This window comes from Syngnathus floridae, chromosome 13 (genome assembly GCF_059516105.1).
Source record: "Syngnathus floridae isolate MCC-2025c chromosome 13, RoL_Sflo_1.0, whole genome shotgun sequence".
NCBI lineage: Eukaryota > Metazoa > Chordata > Actinopteri > Syngnathiformes > Syngnathidae > Syngnathus > Syngnathus floridae.
Window position 1 is genome coordinate 14292627 of NC_142425.1, and position 24692 is coordinate 14317318.

At 44.4% G+C, this 24692-nt stretch overlaps 3 protein-coding genes across 4 annotated transcripts; 1 reads left to right on the plus strand and 2 right to left on the minus strand.

The window, feature by feature from the left end:
- Positions 1-570: 570 nt before the first annotated feature.
- ap1m3 (adaptor related protein complex 1 subunit mu 3) lies at positions 571-7080 on the minus strand. Its single transcript, XM_088394492.1, has 12 exons — positions 6657-7080; positions 5918-6074; positions 5428-5495; positions 4936-5066; positions 3882-4029; positions 3568-3694; positions 2571-2713; positions 2316-2387; positions 2039-2197; positions 1811-1936; positions 1650-1725; positions 571-1414 (listed from the first exon to the last, which is right to left on the minus strand). Exons 1-12 carry the CDS (start codon positions 6696-6698, stop codon positions 1392-1394), a joined length of 1272 nt encoding a protein of 423 aa, XP_088250618.1. The 5' UTR covers positions 6699-7080; the 3' UTR covers positions 571-1391.
- A 126-nt stretch (positions 7081-7206) lies between these two features.
- c13h1orf210 (chromosome 13 C1orf210 homolog) lies at positions 7207-9823 on the minus strand. The gene is made up of 5 exons (XM_088394503.1): positions 9668-9823; positions 8634-8775; positions 8384-8514; positions 8063-8239; positions 7207-7969 (listed from the first exon to the last, which is right to left on the minus strand). The coding sequence occupies exons 3-5, from the start codon at positions 8436-8438 to the stop codon at positions 7776-7778; spliced, it is 426 nt and encodes a 141-aa protein (XP_088250629.1). The 5' UTR covers positions 8439-8514; positions 8634-8775; positions 9668-9823; the 3' UTR covers positions 7207-7775.
- A 4389-nt stretch (positions 9824-14212) lies between these two features.
- Positions 14213-24561, plus strand: tie1 (tyrosine kinase with immunoglobulin-like and EGF-like domains 1). Of its 2 annotated transcripts, XM_088394487.1 has the most exons (24): positions 14213-14504; positions 14947-15243; positions 15320-15430; positions 15543-15698; positions 16448-16579; positions 16975-17115; positions 17222-17350; positions 17450-17595; positions 17778-17922; positions 17994-18152; positions 18254-18394; positions 18878-19180; positions 19629-19919; positions 20329-20522; positions 20609-20755; positions 20817-20880; positions 20963-21073; positions 21737-21927; positions 22124-22237; positions 22365-22435; positions 23080-23120; positions 23229-23325; positions 23395-23494; positions 23597-24561. In XM_088394487.1, exons 1-24 carry the CDS (start codon positions 14459-14461, stop codon positions 23666-23668), a joined length of 3399 nt encoding a protein of 1132 aa, XP_088250613.1. In that variant the 5' UTR covers positions 14213-14458; the 3' UTR covers positions 23669-24561. The 2 variants fall into 2 exon arrangements, with proteins under 2 accessions (XP_088250613.1, XP_088250615.1); XM_088394489.1 differs by lacking the exon at positions 18878-19180.
- Positions 24562-24692: the final 131 nt, after the last annotated feature.

Sequence of the window (24692 nt, forward strand, 5' to 3'; positions counted from 1 at the left end):
CTTTGAAATCCAAACACTAGTTTAAAACCCTGATTTGAAAAGCTAACCCAATTTGAGCCCTTACTTTAAAAGCCTAACTCTGGTTTAAAAATCCTACTTTGAAACCTAAACTCTAGTTTCATCCAAATCCTACTTTGAAACCTTAACTCTAGTTTCATCCATTTTGAAAACTTAACTCTAGTTCAAAAGCACACTTTTCAATCAGGGTGCTGTGCCGTGGATGGCGAGTGGAAATCATTCTTAAAAATGGGAATAATCAATTAATTTGCCACAGCTCCGGTATCGGATCTCATTCGATTGTTGGGGTTGGGTGAGGGCTTGCCAAAAGCCTTTGAAGCCATTTTAGTTTTTGTGTTATCAGTCTCTGCATATGCTGCTCCCACACAAGAGTCACACAGTGAAGTATTGTTATGCTGAGGACCAAAAAAAAAAAAAAAAGGAGGTCCAGTGCACAAGGCGGTGGCCTGCAGGGGCTGGCACAGGTTAGCACCAAGCGCTTTTGTTACACACACAAGCACGCATGCACACACACTAACACACACCTGCATGCACTCACACAAAGGTCAAAAGTGGGGTTTGATCGATTTTATTGGCCCGAGGCAAACAGAAATGTAAACAGGCAAACCAGACCTAATTCGCCTTTGCCTGAGCTACAGTGATTCACTTCTCATTCAATGATGGTGTGAATGATCCGTCTCACTATTTGCCCCTGTGACTGACGAGCAAGCAGTCTAGGGTTCTTTCTTTGGCCGGCTTCATTCTATCCCACAACGGTGGGCCCGTTTCTACATTCAGCCTGTTGAAAGCTGCAAATGGATTTGGAGCACAAAGACAAGGTTACGAGCTCTGCGGGGTGGTGCAATGTTACCCTGCCTGCTTGCCTGCCTGCCTGCCTACCTGCCTGCCTGCCTGCAAGCCACAGTCTCAGGCAATGCAATCACTAATTAATCATTGACCTGCTGGCTGGTGTTAGGTTCACTTGACTGAGGATTATGTTCACAGTGCGAGCGAGGGCTGATGATAGTACAGCGGCAAAACACATCAAATACAGGGACTCTGCCTCGGAGAGTAAAAGAGCTTTAAGTACAAAAAAGTAGATTAGTAATACTTTAAACACAACCAGATTTAAAAAAAAAAATGCTAAAAGTTTTCATGATGATGAAATACATGAGGCAAATGCTTGGTCATTTGTTCATCCACTGGCTGCCATTGATCGCCTGCTGTTACTCACACAAACAAACGACAGGTCTGAAGAAAGTACAAAAGAATGGAAATTCATACATTTAGACATTTAAAAGGGAACACGGTAAGGAGCTGGGACACATAGGGAGGGACAGGAGAGGAAGACACAGAGAGCCAGCCATTCGTCCGGCAGCATCTTTGCCCGCCCTTTAGTTTGTCCGCAGCTGGTAATCTGCCAAGAGATGGAACAGCAAAGCATTAACACGGACGTACCTTTTGTCCCCGTCATTACTCTTGCACATGCCATCAAATCCTTTTAAAAGATTTACACTCGTAGCGGCTGACTCACTAAATCAAATCCTCAATAATTGCGCTCCTTAGGCAAAGGTGAAAAGAAAGACATTGATGCTGCTGATCCAATGAATCAAATACAAACTTTGCCAATAAGCAACTCTTTGACTTCTTACCTCCACTTTGTGTGATGTAGCGCACCCAAGGCAAAGCCTGGTAACCGCTCTTTTCTATAATCTTTAGGTAACGCACCTGGGTAGGTAGCACAAACAAAAAAAAAAGAAGTCAATTCAGCTCAAATAAAGGTCAAAGATAGTGTTTACTGACAGACTCACACCTGAATGCCAGACACAGTAAAATAGGGGATCTCAAAGTTCACCAAGATTGGTCGTTTGGCGTCCAACTCATCGCTATCCACACTGGGTAGGCCAAAGTGTGCCCGCATCAGGTACTCCTTGCCACCCTTCAGTCACAAACACAAATAGTTTGTTGAAATGAAAATCGTTTTGGAAATGATTTCTTTTTGAAGGTACGTCATGGATTTGAAAGTGAGTTGTGCACTAACAGGGAAAGATTTAATGTTCCACTGCACCACATTCTTCTCGGGCAACCACTTGGCAGTGCCTGTGCTGGTCTTGAACTTTGGTGAATCGGCATCACTGGGCACTGGCACCAAAATGGACACATTGTTGGCAGTTGACCTGCTCTTAAACTGACTACGAGCCTGCAAAGACAAACAAATGCCATTCCAAAACGTGTGCAAAGCCCAAAGATGGTCTTTTTTTTGGAACGAGCCATGTGTCAATGTTCCGTGTTTACGCTCGCGCATCATTCGTCATTACCTTCACCTTGATCTCGACCCGGCTGTGGGAGAACTTCTCGATCACGCTCTCGATCCATATGAGCGGCTTCACCTGTCAGAGGGACAAGGTCAGAAGAAAGAGTGGGCAAGGTCAGAGGGCTGAGCGCAGACAGACCTCAACAGCATCACAACACACTTGATCAAAGAGAAACCATGTTAACCTTAGGGACAAGAGAGAAATTATAATGTGGACTCAAGAAATGTGTGCTGCTGTGTTTGTGCGAGTCCTGCTCACCATTGTGTTGAGCCGGTAGGACATGAGCTCACTCTCGCCATCAGGGGGAATGAAAGAAATGGTGCGGTCATTCTGGAAACGCGACAGACGGACACACTGATGGAACTTGACATCCTCCAGTTCCACCGTTTTACTCTTCTCTCCTGAGACACACAACACAAAGAGAAAAATGCTAAAAAGGGACTTGTGCAACCAATCTCATAATTCATTATTATTGATGCAAAAACTCTGAATTGCAACACTTTTCAATCGATTCTCTCTCTCTCTCAGCTCCATGTATCTGTTTGTAAGCCACAAATGCATTGAGCATCCTGGCAAAGGTAAGAAGTAAAGGTCATTTGAGACGTGTTCTGTCACTGCTCGGAGCTTAGGGCCGATAACAAGAGCGTCAGAGACAAGTCTGTGCATGTGCAAGGGGAGCGCAGAAGATGTGACAGTGTCCCTTGTGGTTTGGATTTGTTACTCCTCTCACCTGGGCTTACCTTTTTAATACGCAAAATAACCTGGAATCAAAAAACAAAGCGGTGTCTGCAAATATTTGACTGTAATGGGCTGTGTTCATTTGCCAGAATACCTGCTCCTCCTGACTGTAAATCACTTGAACGATATTGAGTCAAACTAAGCACAATTACATCGTCTGAAGAGTCATTATTATTATTGTTCAATTAAAACACATATTTGTATACATGTTGATGCAAAATCTTGTAAAGACCTGCTTGAATGGCCATTAAAAAAAAAACTTACTTGATGTGAGTAATGTTGCCATTACCAACGCACTGATTTGACTCGTATACTGCAAGTGCAAGTACGTATGTATTTCAACAAAACATGACTGCCTCCTGTCTTTGTGGCCCATATCCAGAAGGGGGCGGTGTTAAACAACGGATAATGTAAATAGGCTCTGCCACACTCTCAAACCGTTTGAATTTTGCATCAAAATTCTGCTTGTTTGATCATTTTTGCAATTAGCCTTTTAATTTGAAGGGCTGTTACTTACTGCCTGTGATTTCAAAAAGCACTTTGTCATTGAGGCCCAGCCTGAGTTCAGGCATCCCTGAAAGGATCACTTTAAGCTTAATGCAGCCTACGATCTCACTTCGAAGGACACTCCCGCTTGCATTCACCTGGAAGAAAAACAGTTCAGGAATTAGTTTAAAAAAAAAATAGTAATCATAAAGTGACAACAAAATCCCACAATCAGCCCCTCTGTGTGTCATTCCTAACCAAGCAATCAAGGAGGAAAGCCCATATTGTGTGGAACATTTTCACAACTTTTAATAAAAACATTTCATTTATAAAAAGCGCCCTCACCAGTAGATTTACTGACTCAATGACATCCATAAAAACTTCATTCTTTCTGTACTTGATGCCCTCTGATCTCCAAGACACAGCATTGGTGACAGTGGCAGGAGGTCGGACAGCCCCAATCTCCAGTTTGTGACCCTGCTGGGTAATGTACCTAAAAGAAAGCAAAGAAAAACCACAACACTGCTTTCTAATCAGGCAGCAACCTGAAGTGTTGCAACACTGCCATCAAACTGTCACTCAGAGAGGCTAAAAAAATATATGTACTGGAATCAGTGCAAATGATTAGTACAAAATAACAATAATTGATTGTGCCCAAAAATGAAGCCAAGAGCTAGTTGGGCAAACCTGAGATCAGAGATCTCGACATTCATCTCGAAGCTTGAAGTGAGTGCAAGAAATGGCCGGCGCAATGTTGAGGGTAAACAGTGCACTGTGAATTGACAGTGCGACACGTGGTCGGCGCTGTGCTGTGCTGTGGCCAAAACACTAAGTCTTCAGTGGGACAGAAAAGGGAGAAGACAAACAACCCTGTTAAAAGGCAAAAGACAGCACGCTCGCTCAAGTGGCGCAGTCACTGGCCTCTCTCTGTTCATTGCAATCCCTGGATAAAGCGCCATTATTTGCTGTGGCTTAAGTCATTCGTTATACATACTATATTGGGTTCTTTCTTTAACTGAAGGGACCCAAGTATTGAGCCTACTCTACTCTACTCTACGTTTAGTCAAATGCACAAACAAAGGCAGGATCCAAATGTGGCCTTTTTCCCCCTCCCTGAGATTACGAATAAAACACGCACAGGACGTAGCGACAAAGGCAAAAACGACACGCCTGGGAAAAGGGCATTCGCTAAACAATGAGCAAACAAACACTGAATAGACTTCGCGGAGCTGGACAGAACAACACGAGAGGGAGCTCAGGGGAATAGACCCGACACAGAAACGGAGGCTGGGCTTGAATAAGAACAGATTTGATCACGTCTCACTTCAGAATGTCTTTTTTCACACTCGCATGGTTCTGACAAAGTAATAGTACTTTGATTCAAATGAGGGCTTCTTACTCTTGAAGAATCTGGCTGTCAGTTGTTTGTGGGAAACCAAAATCCATGACTTCGTCCATCAGCTCGTAGACGGTCACAAAGTTGTCGCGAATGCTCTCCTCCTCCAGCTCTTTAAAGTACTCCTGCAGCACCTAAATGCAAGTGGAAACAGACCTCATCTCAAACACATGATAGAACGAGAAGAAACAAAATCTTGCTTAAAATGTAAATCAATGAACACATTGTTGAAAAGGTACTTTTATCTCGCTGATGTCATCAGGGGACTTTTCTTGAAACATTTATGACAGTATTGAGAGTGGTCATGAAATACAGATCTAAATGCATTCAAAGAAAGCCCACTCTGTTTAATAATTCATTGCTTTTGATCCAATCACCTAGCTAGCACGTGTATTGTTATCCAACGGGACGTGATACTAAATCATATAAGGAACCACACTTGAATCTCATTTGCGTATCAACTTAAGTTTTGTAGTAGGATGAAAAGATACAAACCTGCACCATCTTGTAAAGGAAGGAATAGAGCAGAGCAGCATTGGCATTCTTTTTGGTCATGGCCACCACTGAATAAAAGGACTGTTGAGAAATTGTTGGATGGACGGATGGATGGATGGATGCATTTGAAAGACACAATCAGTACAGTAGGAGATGAAAGCTGCTTAAAAGATGGAAGCAAACGAAAAGATGGCCAGCTGCGGGGGAGTCTCATGGCTCACTTGCCAGAGTCACTAATATCACTAAGAACTACAAACCCATTAGAAAGGAATAAAATGCAACAAAGCTGTTAAAGCGTGAATATGATAGTGCCTGACACATAATGCTTTTGTGATGCTAAACTTTGAAAGCTGAAAATGAGGGAGGGCCAGATGCTGCCTGGGATCAAAAGCCAAATGGAGGCAGGCGGGAAGGGAAAAAGCAGTATTCTCCTGAAAAGTTGACACAATGTGCAAACTCCAAAGCACACATGTGAATTCTACTGGGATACGATAAAGGTTGTTATGTTTGATCCACAGAAAGTGTGAGGCGCCGTGGGTGAAGAGCGGGGTGGTCTCGGCCTCATCTTCCCGCTTAATCAGGAACGGCATGAAGTGGTCAATCTCGTTCATATCCATGTTTCCCATGTAGTTACGGCAGATCAAGACCTGAATGCAGAAACGCAACAGAATATAGAAAGCACAATGCTGTCATGAAATATTTACAGCTTCTGGTTGAGGTAACACATCTGAGCACTCCACAGTCAAGATGTTTCACCAAAATGCCATACGCATACCGATGGTTGCGATTCTTTTTTCGGCAACCCAACTCATGACATTAAAAGTTATCCCGTATGTGCATTTTAGAATAGAACACAGTTGTACAGTTGGTCATTCTCAACACATAATGTCAAATGAAATTGGTTTTGACACAAGTGAAATTAAAATCAAGCATTAAAAAAAAAAAATGTTATTATAGCAAGTGACCGTTCAGAGCGCTGACGCAATATTTGTTTGACAAAAGGGACACTAGATAGAAATAAAAGTTGCATGGCTGCACAAGAACAGCTTCCCTGTTTTGTGAAACCAGTTCGACAAGTTCTTTTTTTTTTCTCTCTTTCTGTCTGACACGTCTGTCTTACGTGCAAAGAGAAATGTGGCATATTTTTCCAATTGGTGAGGTATGCAGAACCTAACGATATGTTGTTGAAGTTGCAGAAGCAGGTGTTTTGGATCACCTTGCAAACTCACCTTTCCCTTCAGGTCCAATATAAAGAGCGCCGACGCCGACATCTTCGTAAACTCCTCGGGTTCTCCAACCGGGCTTCTTCTTCTTCTTCTTAACGTGCCTTCAGTTCCAAGTGGGTCACTCGTGTGCAGCAATCATTTTCGCTCCCATCATCATTGTGCCTCCTCTTGTCTCCTCTCCTCTCCTCCGGCCAGCCAGCCAGCCAGCCAGTGTGCCTGTGCCGCCCTCGTCGCTTTTGCCTCCTTTGGCTTGAACTTGCTGCGCTTCCTGATCAAGCCTGTCAGCTGTCAAGCTCGAAAAGACAGCAGTATTTCCGGGAGCTGTGCTGCAAATTTACAAATCGCATTTGGAATGGAATCGGTCGTGACCTCATTTTTAGCGACATGCTGCTATAAAATGTGCATATGTTTAGTGATTTCTCACGAAAATGTTACCTCAATGTTTGATCCATTTCAACTACTCCCTCCTCATGAGTCATGATGACTGATTTAGCAGTGGTGTCACACTAGGTTCTACAGCAGGGGTCACCAAACTTTTAAAGTGAGGCAGAAATGTGTTAAGAGCCTCCAGCATTTTATTTTACATTCTAAAAGATTCATATACATGCGAATTTTACCATAACAGAATAAATGAAATGCTGTTACTTGGAATCATTTTCCATAGTGAAACAAATAAGAGACAAATGCTTCCAATGCATTATTACAATTTCCTCCAAAATGTATGGCTCTGATTTGAAATGATTAAAAATAGTTCTTTTTCTGAAATACTACAATAAATAGGGCATACTCCTCATGTATTTAATATCCCCAAATTGATTTCATAGATCTGCACACCTGATTGACTCTTATTACTACCACTGTGTCCTTAAAATGAAAGCGCAAATAAGTGCTTGATCATTTTTGAATCTTCAATCATGAACTACTCGGTTGGTCATTCAAATGTGGATCACAGTGTTAAAAAAAAACAGGTAGTGGCCATGGGGGTTCTCTTGAAAGCGAAATAACAAAAAAGTGCTTGATCATTTCTGAATCTTCAATTATTAATTACCCAATTGGTCATTAAAATGTGGAACACAGAGTTGCTTGTGGGGCAAAGGAGAAGTAAGAGGCGCCCGCCTCCCTCTAAGTAATGGCAAATTGAATTTCATTCATGCCTTCGTCCATATCATCCAAGTTCTCTGCTGCTCTTTCAGCTCTCACTCTTTCACTTGTCGGGATGTAGTTGTCCTCAATGAAGCCATCATCATCTTCAGCACCGGCAGGATGACGAGGGTTCATTTCAGATTCCCCGTGCATGTCGAAGCCCACGTCCGGACCTGCACACCAGCATGAGCAATTTCTTTTACTTGATGGCCTCTTCTCATGAAAGTAGGGACATACGTAAGTGCTTCTTATGGGTTGAGACCAACCTGACCGCTCACATTGGCTAATGTCTGTCTCTCTTAACCTGGTGTGCCGATAGCTGGCCAGGTAGCGCCGAACCACTTGACACTTAGCCAAGAGAACCATTATTAAAGACATGGAGATGGCCGTGGCCAAAACGGCGACCAGGAACTCCCATCTGTGAGAGTTGCTCTTCTTTGTGTCTGAGAAAGAAAGAAAGAAAGAAAAAAAAAAAATCACTGCTCAGCATCAATGATAAAGAAATTGAGCAGGTCACTTAATCTTTTCTGATTTCCGCCTAGTTTGGATTTAAAATGATCAAAATGACATTTAGCTGATTTCCTTACCGGTTGGAAGCATCGTTGCCGTGGCTACTGTGCTTATATTTGCAAATTCGTCCATCCGTCTTTTCTTTTTCTTGGCTTCGTTGGGGAGTGTCTTTGCCTGCGTGACTCAATTTGTAGCTTTTTGACCAAAACTTCCAGCTTTTAGTTGAGGATGATAAAGGTTTAGCCCATGGATCTTCAATTGTCAGTGGCTTAATGTAAATCCATCTGACACGACCGATTGTGCATCAATTTTGCTTGATTGGGATACTGCATCATCTCCCGAGATGAGTTGTATGGGTGCTTTCTTGACCTGGAAGAATGTTGTAGCCACACAACTCCACTGGAGGGCAAGGTTGACTCTTCAGTGTAGCTCCCCACATCCGTGTGGATTGTCCTTTTCTTCAGTCGGACTAAGTGAGAAAGGATAAAGTCACATCCATCCATTTTTTGAAGATGTTTACAATGGCATTCTATAGCAATGCTATTTTTGGGTGAATTATTTGGGGACCAAGTAAATATTGTCCATATTTGATGACTCTGTCCCGCAAAGACAACAAACAAATGCCCTAAATATCTTGTATATGTAATTGTGTCATCATGAAATGGAGACATTGCATGGCTTTCTCAAATCCAAATCTCCTAATTGATTTGGAGTTGCCTGGAGCTCCAGAGGGAGGAAGGCTAAGACCCACAACAGGAAAAGTGTGTCGCAAACAGGAAGCCTTGCCTCCTCGGCGGGTCTTTCTGACACAAAACACAGCAAAGCCACAACACGGTGTTGCTATTGAACGGAATTCAAAATGGAGCCGGTCGGGAATTTGTTAAAAGCCCTCGACAACCGACATTTTGTTAAGGCAACAGTTTTGTTGAAGCAAGTTGGTGATCGTTGAATGACACGTTCATGTTCACCTGCCGCAGGGATCAATCCAAACAGAACCGTGTCCATTCAGCACTGTATAACCAAATGCAATCATGCTTCAAATCACTTTCAGTACCTGTCTGGTTAGCTTTCTTTTTCTTTTAGGCAATAGTGTGCCACTACTGTACTGTTTAGAGTACAAACAATAAAAGGCGAATGTCAACAAGTAAGTCAGCGTTGTCATTTTGCTGATGGTTAACCATGCAGTATTTCTTTTCATAGTTGCTTGAAACGTGACTGACAGACACACTGTACAGGAAGTGAAGTAACAATAATCACATTAGATATGAAGAAAAACAGAAATCAAGCGGACATGATGTGATGTCAAAGCTATTGTAAATAACAGCAGAAAACAAGAATTGCAATTGAGAAGCTTGCAGTACCTGATCATCAGTGCCGCTGCCTTGGTAGACTGACTTTTCACATTCACTCTGTGTGTTTGTTTGTAAAAGCCAGAAACCTAGTGCAAAGGTTTAAGGAGGCGTGCCCTGCAGCTGCTTGCGTGTTAATGAGTAACTTGGGAACTAAGGTGTGCTTCCTCCCTCCCACCTGGAGTTTGTGATCCCTTCAATAGAGTCAGTGCATCCGTTTGCACCAAACCGGCCGGCCGGCCGGCCGTCAGCCAAACGACCATTCACAATCACATCTACGGACAATTTCAAGTGCTCACCCGACGCACATTTTAGGGATGTGGGAGGAAAACAGAGCAGCCACCCACCCACGCAGGCGCGGGGGGAACATGCAAACTCCACGCAGGAAAGCCGCAGCAGGAATTGAACCCTGCACCTCTCAACTGAGCTCTAACCAGTGCGACGGCCTACCACCGACAGTCCATCTTGTCATTTAACTCTTGCGATGTATTGCTTGGTCAATATGATTTCAACGGTGGCTTGTTTGACTTTAAGGTGGAGTGCGTGTGAAAGTGTGTTTTCTTAATACTTTGCAGCTGAGGGAGGAGGAAACCCATCCAATTTGGTGCACTTTAGTTTATTTCAGATGTACACCCTTTGGGGACAGAACAGACATTGGGAGGATCCTGAAAGGAAAAAGCAGATGACCCTGAAAACAATAGGGCCACTTCCTGGACACTGCTCTCTGCATCGTTGTCACTTTCTTTCTCTCTCTCTGTCTCAGTCACTCTTCCCTTTTCCTTCTGCACGGTGTCCCTATATACTTCCACAATGCATCTTGAGGCACTTGGTCTGCGACAAAATACAGAAAACTAAAGGGGGAAGAAAATCCATAATACCTGTCGCTATAACTTCTTCAAAAAGCCCGTGTGAGTGTGAATGGCAGCAGGTCTATGTTTGACTGATGGTGTTCCTATCACCACGAACAAGCAGATGCATGGATATTTGGATATCATTAGTGGTCCATCCGGAACCTATTTAGAAGGTACAAATAAAAGTGTGTACCGGTACCGTTAAAAAAAAATTCTCAGATTCACTGAAATAAAAAACTCTAATATAAAAGTCAATTGGGCAGACAGAAGACACATGGTCGAGAGCACATTTCAGGATCTTTTGCAGCAGGTGCGGGGGAGTGTGTGTGTGTGTGTGTGTGTGTGTACAGGGGCTTTCCATATTTGTGCTACCAAAGGATGTTTGCTATTTATCCACTCAAATATTCGGTAGAGGTCGGAGGCCACGGTCATCTCTGAAAGGAAGATAGGACAGCTTTGCTTAGTCCTTTAAAAGAGGAAATGAGCACACGTGGCAGGCACACTGTACAGAACAATAGAGACAGAGGCAGACTGAGAACAAACAACTCACATATTTACCACTAAATCTCACCATGAGACCATCTGTTGGAACTTTTCATTCATAAGGTGAGAACTTTAAATTGTATCCATACATAGACACGCATATACACTCCAAAGGAATACAACACGATAAGTACGGTGAAATCACGGTATGATTGTTTCCCGTGAGAATAATTCATTGTCAATGAAAGTATGAGGAGGAAGTAACTCAATCAATTCTTCTGCTCAGTTGCACTAAAAATGATGCAACATCTTGCCCATGCATGCGCACACTGTATTCTTCGTGGAAACACGACCAAATGGCCGACAGAGCCACGGAAAAATATGTTTCACACAGGAGCTGAGAGCCTCCAGGCTGTATCTCCACAAGTGCCATTATTACCTCTCCAGGCCTTTCCTGCCTGTAGGTTGACTCCTGCCCCTGTACTGCCTCCACTTCCTCCGCACACATATCTGCCTGGAGCAGCAGTCCCTTTTCCTGAGTCTGGCTCAAGGTCTCTGGACAAGCAACAATAGTTCATCCATCTCTCTCTCTCTCTCTCTCTCTCTCTCTCTCTGATATGTAGTCCAAATTCAGTTCTAAAATAATAGCTCAGGTGCTCGTGAAAACATTGGCCACATCACTTGTTTCGCCTGCCTGCCTGCCTGCCTGCCTGTCTGCTGACTGTCTGAAAATGTGTTATCCCGCACGGAGGGGCCCTCTGGCCTCGCTCCAAAGGTTGACTCTATGCTGTTATGATTGAGATGATCGGCATACAGTACAGCTACCTGTGAGGTTAGAAGAGGTGCAAAATCAACATCCGTCAACATCCCGGCACCACGGAGGCTTTGTTTGGCGCCAGAGAGGAAGGTCAGCCTATTTTGCATCTGCTGATGGACCCACATCGCCATTCACCACGGGGGACACGGACGGGTTGGGGTTGGTGACCGCTGATGGGTCAGCCTACCCAATTCCGACGTCTGTTTTCGTTCCTAGCGGAATGGAAAAATGGAAAATGACTTGAAACGCATAAGCACATACACATGCTTCAAAACAGCAATGCCAAGAAGCAGAAATGTGAAAAGAGCTAAAGATATCTATCCTTTGAGGAGATTTGCAATTTACTGCAAGTCCTCTAGCATTTGATGTTTCACAAATGAGCTCCTGATTCATAATCAGTGTTAAAGAAAAGGAAAATGTTCCTGTGATAAGTTGGGCGAGAGAGAGAGAGAGAGAGAGAGCCTTCACTTTGACATTGAGAAAGATTGCTTTCAAAACAAGAGACTTATCAAGGCAAGCTTTTAGGGCTCTTTATCTTTTAGGGAAATCCCATTTAAGACATTCAGGGTATTTGCAAATGCATGGGTAGGCCCAGCCCTAAAAACATCACACACTCCATTCAGGGGTCACGGAAGGTGCAAGCGAGCGACAGCCTTGCTCACAAGCTCTGCTCTCTGCAGGATCAGTGCGTGTGGAGTGGTGCCAGTCCGCCACACAATGAGGGGAAATGGGAATTTGATACAAACTTTCTCACAAAGTTGCTTGCCTGAGTTGTTAGTCTGCCTCCAAGCTTTGCCATGGCCATGGCCACCTACCTCCCCCACTGCAGCCTCCACATCATGGCACAAACCATTTGTAATTGTAGTGTTTGACACATGATGAGAGGCCGCTCCAAAGTGTTTGAAAAATGATATTATACAGTAGCAACAGTGTCAATGTAAACAAACGGAGGAACCCTTCTATTCCCTTCTACCTCCAAATGCCACTCTATCAAACATGGCACCATTTTACTGTTGTTTGACCTTTCCCTGATTAAACAAATCTGTCATGACGGCTGGGATTGCACACCCAAATGCCTTCCCTGCACGGAGGCGGGGCTGAGGTTCAGTCCAAAAATATTTCATCTTAAATGAAACAAAAGGTAAAAGGGTTCTCACTGTGAGCTGTGGCACAAAGCAGGGCAAGGCAAAACCAGGCACACAGCGCATTTGACAACGGACAAGTGACATTGACACAACCAAGATTGCACAGAAAGGAGGGAAATACATAAATACCTGGACAAGTGGCTGAGGTAGCAGATTGATTAGAAGACACAAGGGGGTGGGGCTAACCACAACGGCTGGCAACCAAGCAGGGCAACACAACATGACAATAAACAAAAGGAACCTAAAGCAAAGTCTACAAACCAAACCAAACCAAACCAAACCCAACCAAACAGACAAAGAACATGACAACATCAAAGGTTAAGTTGCATTGCGCAATGTCATTGATTCCATTGAAGAATGCAAATCATTATTATCCTGGCGAAAAATGGGCTATGCACTCACACTTGTTTTGATAGAATCTATAACACAGCTAAGTATTCCTTTTAGGCCAAAGAAACCCCAGTGCACTCTTGAAATGGAAAACAGGAACTCTCAAACAATAAGGAGTAGAGTCAACTCATAGTTGATTGTCTGAAGTGGCAAGGAAACGTAAAGAAAACACCAAATCAGCCTCACACTTATTGCCGCCGACTAAATGAGCAAAGGCGTGTGTGCTTGTGAGTTGATATTTCAAAGTTAGCCTTTTACAGACAAAGTAGACACAACAATCATATTGTTCATTATTTCCTGGCAACTCGGGCACGGGGAGTATGGACTCAACTCTGCAGGAATTGGAACAAAGTCATTGAAGTGAAAGAACAAAGATGTTACATTTGGCAAAACATCATCCCCAGCTGCAATACATCCCATGCTTGTTTTCAGTGTCTGCGCAAAGAAAAACCTGCAACAGCAATTCGAAGATGCCATGTCAGCCAAATCCCAAATAAACTACCTTAGGTTAAGGCACCGTCTCCCTCTTCCAAGACTCCAACACTCCATTGACAAGCACAGCATATGACTTTCAGGATTACACACACACACACACAAAAAAGGGAAACATGAGTACACTTTGAACTGCTGAACAATGTTCTAGTTTACTCATAGATAGGTGTGCAAAAATCAGTTTTCTCATCTACTTGCAGATTAAGATGCACTGTTCTCATGAACCTTATAATCATGAGCTGGAGAAATGATTATTTGGACGGCCACTTTCAACTCCTATGAAAATGAGATGTGGAGCGCCAGGCGGCTGACTGTGACGCGCTTCCTTCCTTCCTTCCTTCCTTCCTCTCCTCTCCTCTCCTCTGCTCTCCCATCCCATCCCACCCAGTGAGTGAAAACGGAGTCCCACTGCCACTTCAATCTGTGTTTGCTTTCAATCTCTGCAGGAGCGCCGTCACCCAAGATTTTCTGGACATTATTTTGTTTTGAAACAGCTATGCGTAAAAAGGCGGACCGTTCGCCGTGACGCATGGCCGCTACTTTGGACGGAGACGACTGACAACGTTTCTCGAGAGATTTCCCAGGACTATTGTGTCACCTGTTGTGTACCGGGATTCGATACAGTATGAAGGTCGTGTGCCTATGGTTGTTGTGCATCATGGATCTATCAGGTGAGAATTGTTTTATTCCCAACTACGCCCTCAAATTGAGACGAACATGTTGTTTATGTCACAAGAAGGACATTTTAAGCCTCTTGGGAGAAAAGGAGCTCATCCATATTTCCTGGCATTGTTCTGTGGCTCTGGCGCTTAAGGAATGTCCCATAAACAGATATTGTTTCACGACTTGTTGCATTAGTGAACGAGACATTTTGAGTCATTTCATACACTATATGCTACAAATTTTGGGAGAGAGAGAGAGAGAGCCAGGTGAGAACCAACAGAAGCAGTGGGAGAACGTGCAAGTCGTCACAAGTCAACCTGCAAATTGTGAGGCCAAAATTTGAGCCAGCCCCTCCAGTACTGCCCTGACATGGAGTATTTTGCAATTGAAGAAATCCTAAATATGTTGCTTTGGGCAGCCTTGCTTTAAGCATCAACTGGTGTCTTCCAGGTGCCGTGATGGACTTAACAATGATATCCACCGCAGAGGTCATCCAAGTCAATCGCTTCTCCATCTCATGTATTAACGGCGAGCGCACCTCTGCCCACGTGGAACTGGACATCAAGAGAGACAACAAAATCCTCATATTCCCCAAAATGCCAAACTTCAAGCTGCTTAAGCCGAGGAACAAGAAAGTTGTGGCCAGAGACTTCCGAGATTTGGATAACGTGGGTATATTTTACTGTGAATCGGCACAGGAAGTCCCTCCGCTGGAGACGGTCACAATGATCAACAACTTTGCCAGAGGTGCGCTGACGTTCCGTCTTGTGATGATTGCCTCTTGATTTCAGTCTCATTGCGTGCGTGTCTGTGTTATCCTCAGCCAATTTTGTCCCAACCCACTTGACAATTACGGCCAATAAAGGAGAAACTGTTCACCTCAGCATGGTGCTGCTGAGCTCCCAAAAGAGGGATGTGACCTGGAAGTACAATGGTAAGCCAGCTTTTTTTTTTTTTTTTTTCACACCTACTACACTTGGAAAAAAAAAAACATCCTGCTGCAGGATACATTGAAGTCTATATCAATGCCAATGTACTTTGTGTAGGAAATTACTACTACATGACTCACTGGAACGACATGGTCAACCACACGGCGGTGTTGACGGTGGAAAATTCTGCTTTGGCCAATCAAGGCATCTACAGTGCCAGCTATGTGGGGGACAGTCCTCTTCAGGGTGCCTGGATGAGACTCATTGTCCGAGGTTTGGAATCGATCAAACGGAAAGATTTGAACGCCTTGAGCACGGCACCTTGCAAGACTTTAATGGCAGACAGATGCTCGTCGTGCAAGACACGCTTTGCTCATGCGTGTAATAGCCAGGCCACAAAACACTTTTACAGCTGGATTGTTCAATAAATCAGTCCAATGTAGTCATGAGGGCAACTGTAAATTTGTCATATTCACTGGCAGCCCACTTCATATCTTTGACGTCTATCTCGCTGTCAGTTGAGAGCTGATCACGGGGAAAAACATTGCATTGAATTCACAGTCATTATTTTAGATTGCAAGGGTTTTATTTCACTACTCGAATGACGGTAAAGTTTCAAAATCTGCTTTATATTGCCTAATCCCCTTCCCTTGCTACAACACTTGGAAAGTGACGTTTAGGTAAAACTGGAGGAAAGGCGATGTCGAAAGAGGTGTAAAATCACAGTGGGCTCTTTCCACTGGCTCTACTTTATTATTCTTGAGAGACATTAGTCAGGCGGCGCCTCCACCCGCCATCTGTTCTTCAGGATTGGGGTTTTCTTGCTATTTTTCAATTCCCATGTGCATTGTATGTCACAATTTGATCCAGTAACGAGCTCATAAATATACAAGTACATTCAAAACAAGCAAAATACAAGACGCTCGTTCATATACTTAAGAGCCGAATCAGATGTGCTAGGACAAAATTGCATTTGGGATCATTTTGAAGACATGAAATGAAGTTGAACTTTTCTTTGGTAGCTTGTCCAAATAAGAAATGGGGTCCTTACTGTGACAAGGACTGCCCAGACTGCCTCAATGGTGGAGTGTGTCATGATGTGGATGGAGACTGTATCTGCCCTCCTGGATTCATGGGAACACGCTGTGAGACAGGTTGGTACTCATCAACCTTGAGAGAATGTACAGTACTCAGATATGAAATATTTTCAGACAATCATGGCAGTGCACTGTATTTATCAGATTGAAATGCTTAATACAATGCACAATGTCTATTTGCATAGACTCCTTCCTCCCTCCCAGACCGCGCGAGCTGCACTTTTGGGCAGATGCAATTTCGGTTCCGCCTGAAAATGAGATCAGCTTCCGCATGTGTTTGCCTGAGAATTCAAGTTAGCACCTATTTGTTGAATGGCCAAATCTTAATTAAATCAGGCTTGTTGTTGTTTTTTCCCCACCTGGAAACATCTCATAGTAGGTATACTGAAATGATCCCCTTGTAGTTTCAAAATAACACCCACAAATATTTGTGATTCTCTGATGGTTTGTAGCATGCAGAGAAGGAATGTTTGGGCGAAATTGCCAAGAATCGTGCAGCTCAGAGCTGGACTGCAAGGGGCTGCGCTTCTGCCTCCCAGACCCTTATGGTTGTTCTTGCGCGAGCGGCTGGTTCGGGAACCGATGTGAGAAGGGTAAGCTCGGTCCTTCAACCATGCCTATATACTTCCATCTCAAAGTGGTGTGTGTCTTACACTGTATTGTAGTTGATGCATACATTTTTTTTTCTTTTCCTGTCAGCCTGCCATAATGACATGTACGGCCCAGACTGCAGGCTGAGCTGTCGATGTCAGAATGGAGGCATGTGCAATCGCTTTAGTGGCTGTCAGTGTCCCACAGGATGGAGGGGACAAAACTGTGAAAAATCTGGTAAGTGGTAGTATTGATTATATACTCAATATATGATATAAAATGTAAATATTTTCTTTCTTCATCATCATGTGAACAATGTTTCTTGTCTTTCACCAGACAGGGCCCCAGAGATTTTGGATTTGGACAGTAATTTGGAGTGGAATCTCAATTCAAGCCCAAAGATCTATTGTTCAGCTACAGGCAATCCGCTGCCCAGCCATAACAGCATTGAGCTACGAAAGCTGGACAGCACCGTGCTCAAGGTAACGACAGCCCACAAATGTTGACCTTTAAGTTCTCATACCCTAAAATCTACCAAATGTCTCAAATGTTTCCACGGAGAGAATCACAGTTGTAGCTCAGAAAATTCCAGACGGTGCTGTCGGAATGAGTTACATTGAACCATTTTCTGTGATGAACATGATTTCATGCATTTGACTCTTAGGCATCCCACACCGTCATGGATTCAAATAAAAGTATCGCCATGTTTGAGATTCCACGACTGAGTGCTGAGCAAGGAGGCTTATGGGAGTGCAGGGTGTCGACCAACGGAGGCCAGGACTCGCGCAAATTCAATCTTACCGTTAAAGGTCTGTCTGATGGGATTTCAATGACTAAAAGAAAGAAGTGACGGCTCAGGTTTGATGTGCTTATTGTTCAGAACCACCCGTTCCCACCACTGCTCCCATACTGCTGGAAAAAAGGAGCAAGCAGCTGGTTGTCATGCCCATGGACTGCCACAAAGGAGATGGGCCCGTTGTCTCCACCACGCTCCTCTACAAGCCTCTGGGAAATGAAGATTCTTGGTCCTCCATCATCGGTAAAGATATCAAGTCTACTCGTTGGGAGTCAGAGTACAATTGTCCGTCCTCAAGCCAGTCATCACATGTCGTGTCATGGTTGCATTGTTTTTCCTTCCAGTGTACAGTGACAAAGAACCCATCACACTGATGAACCTGGAGCCTTCAACACGCTACCGTGTGCAGGTCCAGCTGACTCGCCCTGGCGCCGGAGGAGAAGGGGCTCCAGGGCCAGAAGCCATCATGGAGACTGATTGCCCTGGTAAGTAAGGGCCGCACCCAATCACACGGCGGCACTTTCATTTCCACCGGCTACAAATGTAAGCCTGGGGCATCCTATTAGACGTCCTTCAGAGAGCTTGCGAGAAAGGTCCAGGATAACCATTGGCAATCCGATTTGACAAACAATTTGGGGGTGAACTCTCAGCGTGCTATGTGTGGAGGAAAGCAGTGTTTGCTTAGCAACAACTCGGCTTGATGACATTTTCGAATGGGCCGCTGTGCACTTTGGACATTAAGATGAGTAAAAAGTCTCTGCGGGAGTTTCTTGATTTTGTTTTTACTCTGGCGTGCTGTGGTGTCTTAAGTTTGTGTCTCTTTGAGAACATGATGGTAACAAAAGCCATGCAGATGAGAATACATTCAAATGCTCTGCATCTCAGTGGACACTTTAGAGTAGGGGAAATGCAAAAAGGTTGTCAGATCCCCCCCCCCTCAGTTCATCCTGTGTTCTCTGTCACTGCAGAGCCCACAGTTCAACCCGAGATTGACATCAGCTTGGTGGAAGGTCGCAATGTCACTGTGCGGTGGCGACTGGCCGCCAACGGCGGCGTTAATGGCGACACAGCCAGTGGCTTTTTAGTGCAGCTCTTCGGGCCGCCACCTCACAGGGAGAAACTCCTGGAAGAGACCACCCTGTTAAATGTTCTGTCCAAAACGTTCTACAACATGGAGTATCAACAAGACTACACAGTGGTGGTGCGCCTTATCAACTGTGGCAGCCAGGGGCCTCCTTCCAAAGCCTACCACATCCGTATCAACAGCCAGGGTAACTAGCCATTCAAATCAGCTTGGAAAGGAGCAAGAAATTCAATGAGCATGATGCATTTGCAAAAACAATGGGAGAGAAGACTTGCTCAGATTCGTGGCTGATGCTTGCTGGTTGCTTGTGAAGCCTCTGTGAAGCCCCTTTGAGTTGAGGACAAGTTACTAAGTAGTTGGAGGATGCCCAATGTGTTTTCAGAGAGCTATCCAATGGAATGTTATGAACTGAATGTTCCTTATTGCTGTATTCAGATCATTTGCTATCCTGGTCGACCATGTAGCCTTTGTTTCCATTTGTTATTCAAACTTTCAGTTTGAGTCAAATTCAGTTTTCTTTTGCTCCTACCTCTTCATGGTTACAAATCAATGCGCTTGATGTGCTTCAATACTCAATCACTGTCCTGACGAGCGCCGTTTCAAGAGGTTTTTTTTTCTATTTGTTGCGGTTCCAGGCCCATCGGCCCCACGTAACGTCCAGGCCCTGTCCTTGTCCCCGTCAGCCATCCAGTTGAGGTGGCAGCCCCCCGAGGACATCAACGGAGGCGTCACCAAATACGTCATTGAGTACCAGCCGGTGGCCCAGGGGAGCCCGCACCTTTGGGTGGACACGGATGACGGGAACAAGACCACCAAAGATGTGACGGCGCTCAACGGAAGCACACTCTACCAGTTGAGAGTCAGGGCTTTTTCCAAGGTGCCAGGAGAGTGGAGCAACTTTGTTCAAGCCGCTACACAAGGAGATGGTAAGTGTGATTCGAGAATCTCTTTTGGCTATGAAACGTCGAAGCTTATGGCACAATACTACTTGAATATTGATAGTGTTAATACGTACCTCTCTCATGCATTCTGCTCTGCAAAAAAGGAGTACACAGCATCAAAGCTATGTAGTATATTAGCAAAAGGCCCGACTTGTTCGAAAAGAAGTCAACAAATCCAATCCAGAGCCTTTTGTGGCAAAACGTGTCAAGCTAACGCCACTTAGAAATGTCTGGACTGCATTTATGGACACTTTTGCAAGTATTAGGACCACCCACAAAGGTTCCTGAGAGATCGACTCGGGATAATACCACAAGGTCCATTTATCTCCTCTGCCTAAAAGTCATCTGCTCCTCATTTTTTTCATGTATTCTCTTTTCATCTGCCAAAAAAAAGGGCTGGAAAGTTTAACACCGACCACCCAGGGCGTGTCTCGGAAACCTGCGGGGGACAACTACCAGCTGTTGGTGGCAGTGGTGGCCTCTGTTACAGTCACGTGTGTGACCATCTTGCTGGCACTGCTTGCGCTCTTCTTCATCCGCAAAACTCTCCTCAATCGTCGTCGCACGTTCACCTACCAGTCTGGATCGGTAAGCAACAGATCATCTCGTACGCTTTGTTCATCACCATGATAGGTTTGCATTCTTCCTGAAATGAGCTTTGCTGACATCAACAGGGTGAGGAGACCATTCTGCAGTTTAACTCTGGAACGCTGACCCTAACCCGAAGACCTAAGCCCATCCCGGAACCCCTTACGTATCCAATCCTGGAATGGGAAGACATTAAATTTGAGGACGTCATCGGGGAGGGCAACTTTGGACAGGTGTGCCAAATGGATATTTTCTTCCCAAGTTTACTTATGGTAACAAGAATGTTCCAACTAGGTGATCAAAGCCATGATCAAGAAGGATGGCAACAAGATGAGCGCAGCCATCAAAATGCTGAAAGGTGAGAAAGCTGCACAGGCAGATGAAATATGGTTCTTTTTTTTTTGTGGCATCACCGTGTCCGCTTTTTCCTCCCCCTGCAGAGTTTGCCTCCGAAAATGACCACCGAGACTTTGCAGGAGAACTGGAAGTGCTTTGTAAATTAGGCCAGCACCCCAACATCATCAACTTGATTGGAGCCTGTGAAAACAGAGGTGAGGGTCTGACACCTAGTGGACTTTTTTTGACGCTAGCAATGTTTCCTACTCCATATAATCGGTAAAAACATCGGTGTGTTTACGTTTCATGGCAATCAATTGCAACATTCATTGGAATGCGACTTCATCTGCACATGGAATCCACCACAATTGAAAACTAACCACAGGTTTCTTGGCTCATGACGTCATGCGTCTATTTATCTTATCGCCTAATGTTTCCTTGACCCCGTTGTGACTGAGCTGAGCATGAGGTATCTGTTTCCCTGCTTTGATTGTGACAGTGTTTGAAGAAATGTAAATGTCAGGAGTTTACACAAGGCAGAGTAGCTTACATTTGGAAGGTAATTGCAGAACCAAATCAGCCATCAAATGTAAACATTCAACATGTTCTCAAGTAGTCATTTGGCTCTTCAAACATCTGCATTCTGTCTGCTGTTGTTTAGCACAGCAGAAGAAAAAACGGGCTGTTTTGGAGCTTTCTGTCTTGATTGGGATTTGTTTATTCATTCAGCATGCCTCAAACGGCACACGACTAACTCTGCTGGAACGTTAGGGCCGTCTTTCGCAGATTTGTCCAATTTGCCTGTAAATATAGTACATTTGTTTGTTCACGTCGTCTACCGGCTATTTTTCTGAGGAGAATCTTTTGACCTGTCCCAGGTTACCTGTACATTGCCATCGAATATGCACCTTACGGCAACCTTCTGGACTTCTTAAGAAAGAGTCGCGTGTTGGAGACTGACCCCGCCTTTGCCAAGGAGCACGGCACTGCCTCGACGCTCACCTCCCAACAGCTACTGCAGTTCTCTGTTGATGTGGCCACTGGGATGCACTACCTCAGTGACAAACAGGTAAAACAGTGGCACTGCCTAGCGTTGGCAACTAAAGTGTGTCGATGTTTCTCGCAATACTTCTATGAGCTATTGTTCGGATTATTCCAAAAGGAGATCTCAATGTGGCAAAAGCCTTCATGAATTTGATGCTCCTCATCAATCCATTCTGCTGGCACTGTTCCCTGTACTAACTTCTCCCCTCATTTGAAATCAGTTCATTCACAGAGATTTGGCTGCCAGAAATGTTCTGGTTGGTGACAACCTTGTGGCAAAGATAGCTGACTTTGGTCTGTCCCGCGGTGAGGAGGTTTATGTTAAGAAGACAATGGTAAGTAGATCAACTTTAACGAAAATGTATTCATAGCTATTTACTGGATGTTTGACACAACAGTTGCCTCGGCAGCCGTTAAGATGAGAATTGTCTTGGTGCCATGGTGACATTGTGTTGCTCCCAGGGTAGGTTGCCCGTTCGCTGGATGGCCATTGAGTCTCTCAACTACAGCGTGTATACAACCAAAAGTGATGTGTGAGTAACAATTAGTTTCCACCAAAAGACAGACCCATTTTACACTGTTAGTAGTGTTGGGTTAGTATTTTCTTGGACGCATCCATTGGCATGGACATGTTTGTCAGAGACATCAGGGTAAAAACGACGGATGGAAAGTCGGTACGGTAGCACCAAAAATGACTTATTTGGCCCTCTTGTGAGCTTTCAACACTGCCTACCGTGGAAAACGGCTGTCAAGACAAAACAACAAATCATCCCCCCCTGCCTCTGGAGGGACGACAGTAGTGTGTTGCGTGTGATAAGCACAACCAGGAAGTCCTGAGTACAACTCAGCAGACGTTGGGCCGTCAACTGGAAACTATTTATATCCGCGGAAAAACAAGTTGGAAGAAGAGCAAGAGCTGCCCAAAGAGTCACAGCCATTTTTAAACATCAGCAGTAATGAAAGAAAGAAATACAGAGAAACAACCAACAAAAATATGGATTTCAAGGTGGAATACCATCCAGTAGATCCAATGAGAAGAAAAATGACAACAATGCTAAGCCAATCACATTTTACACTGTAGAATTGTGCACTTGGAGTGGAATCATTTACGCTAGTGACACAACTTTTAACTCAGATCAGCTTCAATGTTTAAGACTTCTATGATCTTTTTTCTCAGGTGGTCTTTTGGGATTCTCCTTTGGGAAATCGTAAGCCTAGGTAAGGAAGCACACCAGCTCACTTGAACAATCAAATCAAATGAAACATTACAGCCTTTCATAATCTCGGTGGGTTGTAAACAGCTTTTTGTGCATGCGTGCGTATTAGGTGGCACGCCATATTGTGGAATGACGTGTGCTGAGCTTTATGAAAAACTGCCACAAGGCTACAGGATGGAGAAGCCCAAGAATTGTGACGATGAAGTGTAAGTCACGTTTGTTTCTTTCTCGTCTGTTATCATTTGAGTCGACTCGATTTGTGCCTCTCCCTCCAGGTACGAGCTGATGAAACAGTGCTGGAGGGATCGGCCCTACGAAAGACCCCCTTTCTCCCAAGTGTCAGTGCAGCTGAACAGGATGCAAGAGGCCAGAAAGGTAAAGCTTCATTCAACTGTTCATGTTGCGAGAAAAATCAAGCCAGCACAAGGGGAGCGGCAACTGAGTATGCACGTTTTGATCGAGACTCCCTTTTTCCAGGCCTACGTGAACATGGCCCTTTTCGAGAACTTTACTTACGCTGGAATAGACGCGACTGCCGAGGAGGCCTGACTACCAGCCCCCCCAGGCCCTGGCATGCCACATCACCTCAAGAAGAAGCCCAAAAGATTGTCACCACGTTACTGCCACCTCCCCGCTGCTCAGCGCAGAGACAGGAGAAGCAGACGCTCTCTCAAAAGCACCCAGTTATAGATGGAAGACTGTGAAAGGACACCGTTTCGCTCTCCCGCCGAGGCCGTAGCAGCTGCGGAGCGTGGCCTCGGATGGAAGAAATCGCGAGCGAGCCATCGTTTTGGGAAGAGTCAAATCTTTGGGCTTTTCGTTGTTGGAGATGTTCCGCTTTTGACCCGGTGTCAAAGGTTACGGAGTTACGTACACTATGTGGCTTGCCGTTCCACCACAGGGTCTGTGGGGTGCTCACGCTGGACCTTCTTTGCTCTCCAAGAAGCAGACAGACAATCATTGCAGCTCTCAAACATAACAATGTAGCACTTAACACCATTCTTGGTATGGTCACTGCCATGTACAGGAGTACACTGTTATCGTATTTTCTTCTCAAAAACATGTATAGACTGAATGGAATTGTAGTCAACGCAAATGCACTCATCGCTGTTTAAGTGTCGGATGGTATGTTGTAAAGGCATTTTTTACGGTCTATTTTGGGTCATTTGTTCACCGACAAACTGCAATATACGTAGGTCACTGTTTGGAATCTTGCATACATGACAGAAGTCATCTTTTAGTTTAGTTTTTCAATGACCTGACAAACCTGTTTGTGTTAATTTTTTTCATTTGATTGCTTTGTGTAACACAATATACCAACTGTACATCTTTTTTGAATGTTATGTACGTTACGTAACTGTAATGAGATGACGCTTTAGTTCAAAGTTTAGCTCTTTTGTTTTTTACCTGTGAATACTCAGTAAAGTGCTCTGCAATCCCAATGTACTATCAAACAAGTATTTTATTTTTATTTTTATCTTGTACGAGTTTATTTTTCACAGTTTCTACGGGGAGTCACTTATCTCCTCTGTTGCGTTAAGTCGCTATGTCATTGAGGTTCCTTTCTCCATCA

Coding starts and splice junctions, on each gene's coding strand:
- ap1m3 (XM_088394492.1), bottom strand. CDS start 6,698: ATGTCGGCGTCGGCGCTCTTTATATTGGACCTGAAGGGAAAG. Junction 5,067..5,427: donor TCCTTTACAAGATGGTGCAG/GTTTGTATCTTT, acceptor ACTTGCATTTAG/GTGCTGCAGGAGTACTTTAA. Junction 2,388..2,570: donor CCTACCGGCTCAACACAATG/GTGAGCAGGACT, acceptor TCCCTCTGACAG/GTGAAGCCGCTCATATGGAT.
- c13h1orf210 (XM_088394503.1), bottom strand. CDS start 8,438: ATGGACGAATTTGCAAATATAAGCACAGTAGCCACGGCAACGATGCTT. Junction 8,240..8,383: donor GGCAACGATGCTTCCAACCG/GTAAGGAAATCA, acceptor TTTCTTTCTCAG/ACACAAAGAAGAGCAACTCT. Junction 7,970..8,062: donor TAGCCAATGTGAGCGGTCAG/GTTGGTCTCAAC, acceptor GCTGGTGTGCAG/GTCCGGACGTGGGCTTCGAC.
- tie1 (XM_088394487.1), top strand. CDS start 14,459: ATGAAGGTCGTGTGCCTATGGTTGTTGTGCATCATGGATCTATCAG. Junction 18,395..18,877: donor CATGGAGACTGATTGCCCTG/GTAAGTAAGGGC, acceptor CTGTCACTGCAG/AGCCCACAGTTCAACCCGAG. Junction 20,881..20,962: donor AGCCATCAAAATGCTGAAAG/GTGAGAAAGCTG, acceptor CTCCCCCTGCAG/AGTTTGCCTCCGAAAATGAC.